The sequence below is a fragment of the Triticum aestivum genome, chromosome 7A (genome assembly GCF_018294505.1).
Source record: "Triticum aestivum cultivar Chinese Spring chromosome 7A, IWGSC CS RefSeq v2.1, whole genome shotgun sequence".
NCBI classification, from domain to species: domain Eukaryota; kingdom Viridiplantae; phylum Streptophyta; class Magnoliopsida; order Poales; family Poaceae; genus Triticum; species Triticum aestivum.
Window position 1 is genome coordinate 598,391,463 of NC_057812.1, and position 6,867 is coordinate 598,398,329.

The following is a 6,867-nucleotide window of genomic DNA, read 5'->3' on the forward strand; positions in this document are numbered from 1 at the left end:
TTTCCCTTACTTTTTTGTTTCTTTTTTCTGTTATTTTGAGTAAAACACACTAATATTTTTTTTCATATACATGAGCACTTACTTTTTTAATTATGTGAACACTCTTTTTCAAACATATGAACAGTTTTTCAAGCTATATGGAGCCCTTTTATGTACAATTGTTTTTGTACAAATTGTTATAAAAACATAAAAAGAACATTTTTTTATATGAGTGGAATTTCTCCTTCAAAATATGAACTAGTTTTACACATGCAGATCAATTTTGAGATAAAAAACAGTAAAAAGCACATGTAAGAAAAAATGAGCTTTGTTTAGGATTTTTAGAGCGGTAGGAAAATATTTAATGTCTTTTCAAAAAGGTGTTTTTATGTGTGAAAAATGTTCATATGTATCTTGAAAGATATGATTATAGTTTCTAAAATATTAACATGTTGCAAAAACAGTGTTAATGTATCTCTAAAATAATATACATGCTATTCGCAAAACAAAATAATATACGTGCATTACTCATACAAAAATTAAAAATTAAAACGGAAAGTACACAAAAAGGAAAAAGTAACAACAAAGGAAAACAAACAAACAATAATTAAATAAAATAAAACAGAAAAGAATGCAAAAAAAGAAAATCTATTATAACAACAGATGAAAATAGGAAAAATGAAAAGAAAGAGAAAGGAAGAAACCCGACACTACCGGGAGGACCAAGGGCGGAGTGTGCCTATGCGACCGCGTGCTATTGCTTGCAAAGACTGGTATAGAGAATTTGCTGCAAATAGGTGATTTCTCCCATCCCAAACTTATTCCTATGTTCAAGGAGGTCGCTAGTTGCATTCCTCATCAAGGCAATTTTATTTTACAATGGAAAGACAATTGGCAAGGACCACCTCTGGACATCCAATTCCCTGAATTACACTCATATGTCCTAGACAACCAGGTCACTGTTCAAAGCATGCTGAGTGAGGAAAATGTAATTCATAATTTGCATACCCCAATATCCACTCAGGCTCACACTCAAGTCCTTGCCCTTCAACAAAGACATTGGATCATAGAGACATTTCACCAAATTACATGCTGATCGGGGCCTCATCATGACTGCAGCTTCGATTCAGCCTTTCAGCGGCGCGGAGTTGTTGGCTAAGTAGGCAGCGGCGAGCGAGGGAGCCCCACAAGTTGGGCGCCACGTTCGGTGCACCGTGTCGGGTGCGGACGCGGTGGGCGACGGCGACGGCTCGCTCGCCGGGTTGCAGGCCGAGGAGGAGGAGAGTACCCCCTTTCCCACACCGTGCATTCCGTTCGGCCGGTTGGTGAAAGGGACGGAGATACTTCCACGCTCGGGCCGATGATCTGGCGTCCTCGTGTAGTCATCGTCTTCCCGGCGAGCCTCGGCCACAGGAGCGCACGGCTCACGTCGTGACTTGCGAGTCCTTTTTTTGGAAGCTTCTGACTGGTTGGTTTGTTGGGCCATGCCCCGCGGGCCAAATTCTAATGTCGCAATTTGAAGAGGCTTGTTCAGACAGGCAAAAATGAGGGACCCCCTATACTCAAACACATGGGCTGGGTCCTGCAGTGCAGTAATTTTTCTTTTCTTTCGTTTTCGTTCTTTTTTTTCCTTATTTTTTGTTTCTTTTTTCTCTGTTCTTTGAGTAAAATACACTAATATTTTTTTCATATACATGATCACTTATTTTTTAATTATGTGAACACTCTTTTTCAAACATACAAACAGTTTTTCAAGCTATGTGGAGCTCTTTTATGTACAACTGTTTTTGTACAAATTTTACAAAAACATAAAAGAACATTTATTTTATATGAGTGGAACCTTTTCCTGCAAAATATAAATTCTTTTTACACATGCCGCTCAATTTTGAGAAAAATACAGTAAAATTTTAGCACAATGTTCGGGCGAGGGTTTCGGAACCGATAAATCTCATTGGATCACAGAGACATTTCACCAAATTACATGCTGATATCGTGCTGCATCTTAATGATGTGCGCCTCTTTTACGAAGCTGATCTTCGCACCACAACTCGATCGCGAGTGATAAGTAAAACAAACAAATCAACTAAACTGTAAACGGAAGGAGATGGAGTTGAACTTTGAGCTACTCCATATGCAATATATGTACTGTACAGAACCACATATTGGGCTGGCTGTATAGTTTTCCTGGGCTATTTACATACTACTATCTTCATTGTTTGCCTGTATAAGTAATTTTCTTCTTCGGTAATGCTGTATAAGCTCCATATGTACGCACGTTCTTGTCGCTAAGACGAATGAACCTATAATGACTAGAGTAGCAGAGTATACGCCATTGGCGGGCTAAGCAGAGCAGGGCGGAGCAGAGGAGGAGAGCCCGAGGAGGACGATGGGCGTCGCCCGGGCTGTGTCGTGCTACGGCGACCTGGAGCGGCAGGTGTCGTGGTCGATGGGCGCGACGTTGCCGGTGCGGTAGTAGAAGTCGAGGGGGCAATTGAGGCGCGTCCAGAAGCCGACCTTGAGGAAGACGCCCTTCTTCCACCGCGTCCGCGCCTTGCCGGACAGGGTGATCGGCACCAGCTCGGACCTGACCGCCTCCTCCATGGCCTGCATCCCGGCGGGGTCCAGCCTCGTCCCGCGCGACTCCCCGCTGTACGGCAGCGTGACGGAGCTCTCCCGGGCGACGGTGAAGGTCTCGGTGCTCAGCTGTAGCAGGGTGGTGCCGTTGAAGTTGACGTCGATGTTGAAGCTGGAGAAGGAGGTGTCGACCTTGGAGTTGGTGTTCTTGGCGAGAAGATCGAACTTGAACTTTATGTCCCTGGTGACGCCGTCGGCCGGGCTGTAGTCGAGCTGCAGGAGCTGCGCGTTGGTCACCTCCATGTACGGCATCTGGGGCTTGTAGATCAAGTACACGGCCAACATCGTGGCGCCCAACACGAGGACGCCGATGGCCAGCAGCATGCACAGGATCACCGCCATCCACACCCACGGGGAGCTCCTCTGCCTGTCGTTGTACGGCGGTCCCTTCCACCGATGGCGGCGATGACCCGCCTCAGCCGACCTCTCGTCCTCGTGGTGGTGGTGGTCCCCGCCTCCATCCTGCTATCTCCGGCCCTCATCTCGTGTCGGGGGGCGCTTCGAGCTGGGTTGATATCGGAGGGATGGAGCCGGAAATACACTTTGGTTTCTGGTTGTATATGCATCCTATATGGAGATTTTTTAAAATATTTTAATAAAAAGTCAAAATATGTAAGAACTATTTTGACAAAACGCTCGACTTACTTTTGCACTGATATATAAATCTCGACGAAAAAAAAACAAAAATTGACCTCACAGCAAAGAAGACAAAAATTATTTGCTATTATAGGTCACTATTCACACTATTTTAGCCAAAAATTTATCTTTTTTGAAAAGAAGTCAAAAGTATATATTTTTTGTGGATTTTATTTCTCACGAGTACAATAGAAGGTCAAGTTTATTTCAAAAATATTTTCAGAAATTTTTGACTTTTTGTTGAATTACTAAAAAAAATTCCCATATAGGGGCATATGTCCCCATAGACCAAAAATTCCCCTCCCGGATGGAGCGTGCATTATAAGGAAATCGAGTTGGATGGAGCGGTAAATCCACGGGTAATTGTTAAGGTTTTTTTTGACGGGCGGTAATTGTTAAGGTTGGATGGGAGGAAGGGTTTTGGAATCTTTTTTGCTCCGTGTCATGGTCACGCCTTCTTTTTGAGTTTGCATACTCAACCACTCAAGGTAGTACTCATATACGTTGCTTGCTATGGTTTTGGGCATCACTTGATACAGAGACCAGGGGTTATTCTCCTTTTCAAAAAGGAAAAAGTGTTGCTTGCTTGCTATGGCTTTGCGCACCACTTGATCCATAAAGTGGGATAATCCTTCTTATATAAAAAAGATGTGTTGCTTGCTTCCTTGCTTTACAACTAAACTATACCTTCTAGTCTAGTCTACTAGGTAGCTAGCCCTCTTATTCTCTCAACTAGTCATCATTAATTGAATTTTAAATCTTCGGTCATAATTAAGTTAGTTGCAGCCATGATTCACCAAATTTGAAATGCATTTCAGATTACATTTCCTTCCACATGAACCCACTAAGTGCAGCAAGTAACAAGGTACAAACTTCTCAAAGTAGACCTGCCGCCAACCAAGCCCGACCCTCTTGGTCAATTCTTTGAAGAACCAATTATGCTGATGGGATGATTCCATTGAAAACAATGACGTGTTTGTGTTTTCATAGCTCCCAAAGCACGGGCGTAATGATGGATCAAAGATTCTTATGTTGCTTGCGTCCAACATTTCTGCTGCTGCACCACTCCATGATGGTGCCGCCCATCGTCGGCGCCCGGTCCGGCTTATCCAACACTGAAAAGGATGACAAACCACATTTGGCGGGCCAAAACGCAGGTAAGTAGAATATGATTGATCGTTTCCGATCATGATCACAAAAGGGGCACAATAGATGGTGTGGTACTGCGCGACATGCCAGTGGATCAGAAGTCCATCAACGATCACGAAGAGACAGCCACGTGAAAAATTGACATGCTAGCGGAGCCCTTGATTTCCATGTGAAATCCGAAAATGGGGCAATGACTCGACCCCAGAGTTTTGTGGCGTATGCAGTCCTTGCCAATAAGTTACCATGAAACTCCCAAGACTATCTGACCACGGCTAGGGAAGGGGCCCGGGCCAGGTCTCCTGATGCACAACTTTGCTTTAATTGTGGCGTGTGGGGGCACTTTCGGTCCGAGTGCGTTATCCCACCGAGGTGCCCAATGACTCTGGAGTTTCTGGGTCATGTCGTGGAGGGTGGCTTCTATTATGGCAACCTGATATTCAAGGAGCTACCTGTTTCGCTCCACCAGGCGTTCATCTCTGTGGTGCCGACTTGGGTGCCATTGCCGACTGTCGAGATCACTGTCGACGCCATCAGGGCAGAGCTATGCAACTACAACGCTTATTACAACAATAGCTCGTTTTCTTGGGTGGTCCGGGAGATCTCCCTGCTGGTCTTCAGGGTGCCCTTCCCCACTACGAAGATGTTGCGCCTTTCCACGAGAAGTGAAGAGATCAATTTTCCACTCAACAAGCTCACGGTTATTGTCCGTGAGTACTTGTGGATCCGAGAAGGGGGGACTCTCTCACTCGCTCGGGCCTGGCTCCACATCCACAGACCGCCGACAAAAGCAAAGAAGGATCATACCCTAGAGACTATCTCGAAGCCTATGGTGACAGTGGACATGGGATCTCTTGAGGGCGATGGCCCCGCGCGCATCAAGGTTCTCTGTCCGGATACCGATAGACTGGATGGCCTAGTACAACCATTTTACTTTGGCTCGACGGGACGATAGGACGATAGTTGAACTTTGAGCCAGACTTGACTTTCCAAGAGGGTGTGTATGAAGGGGACCTTCCCCCGTCCCCTCTAGCCACCCTGCCAGGCCATCGAGGTGTGGGGGTTGACCTGGGGAGGACGACGACCTGGAGGGGCCGCCTCGCCTTCAGCCAGGGGACTCTGCCCTGACAGGGCCTGCCGCCCCTCCTGCCGGAACCACCACTCTCACGCTTGCCTCGAGTCATGCATCTTCGCTTTTCTCCGATGATGCGTGAGTAGTTTACCATAGACCTACGGGTCCGTAGTTAGTAGCTAGATGGCTTCTTCTCTCTTTTTGATCTTCAATACAATGTTCAACTAGATGTTTTTAGAGATCTATTGGATGTAACTCTTTTTTGCGGTGTGTTTGTTGGGATCCAATGAATTATGAGTTTATGATCAGATTTATCCATACATGATTTGTTATAGACTCATATTTCTTCTTTGGTATTTTGGTTTGGTTTGGCCAACCAGATTGATTTATCTTGTCATGGGAAGAGGTGCTTTGTAATAGGTTCGATCTTGCGGTGCTCAATCTCAGTGACAGAAAGAGACATGGCACACATGTACCGTTGCTATTAAGGGTAAGAAGATGGGGTTTGTTCATACGTGAGTTTGCTTTGTCTACATCATTTCATCGTTCTTATTGCATTACTCTGTTTTCCATGAACTTAATACACTAGATGCATGCTGGATAGCGGTCGATGTGTGGAGTAATAGTAGTAGATGCAGAATCATTTCAGTCTACTAATCTTGGACGTGATGCTCTTATAAATGAGGCCGGGGTCAAATCCCGGTCGGGCCGAAACCATGGGGTTTGGCGAGGATTGGGCGCCAATCCCGGTGGGGGAGGGGCTAACCGAACAAGGCCGAAAGGGGGAAAGCTACACCGTCCAAGTTGATTTAGGAGCAGCGGCCGGCAGTGCTAGCTTAGACGGATGTATTGGCGCCAGTGAAACGAGCAACGAGGCGTTTCTGTTTTCGTCACCTCGACAGTGGCCGAGGCAGAAAAGCTTAGCCACCGTACTACACTACAAAAAAAAGACACATCCATGGCATTTTGGGCCGAACGAAATTTTTTCTGTCATACATATGACACTTCTATGACGATAATTGTGACAAAACCCGGTATCATCATAGATGTGGTGGGCTCCTACTTCTATGACAATAAATCATGACGGAAAATGGGTTTTCATCCTGGGCGGGCCGGAGACGCAGCTGCATGACATTCTTTGGGCCGTCCATGACGGAAAAAACCGTGGTAGAAGCGAGGGGGAGGAAAATTTCGGGGAGTTCCCGGTTACGGTGGGAGGTCGGGGGCCGAGCGATGCGCGTTTCTCTCGTACACGTACGCGCGTGTGTGCGAGGCGTTGGCTCTAACTGAACCCGAGCGAGGCGTTGGGCTCTAACTGAACCCGAGCGATTGCACTGCAGGCTACGCGTTACTGAACCCGAGCGATCGATCGATGGCTGTTAACTGAACCCGATCGAGCG

At 46.1% G+C, this 6,867-nt stretch overlaps 1 protein-coding gene across 1 annotated transcript; it reads right to left on the bottom strand.

Annotated features, from left to right (window-relative positions):
• Positions 1-2,391: 2,391 nt before the first annotated feature.
• LOC123148099 (uncharacterized) lies at positions 2,392-3,083 on the bottom strand. The gene has a single exon (XM_044567454.1). The coding sequence runs from the start codon at positions 2,953-2,955 to the stop codon at positions 2,392-2,394; it is 564 nt and encodes a 187-aa protein (XP_044423389.1). The 5' UTR covers positions 2,956-3,083.
• Between the last annotated feature and the right edge of the window lie 3,784 nt (positions 3,084-6,867).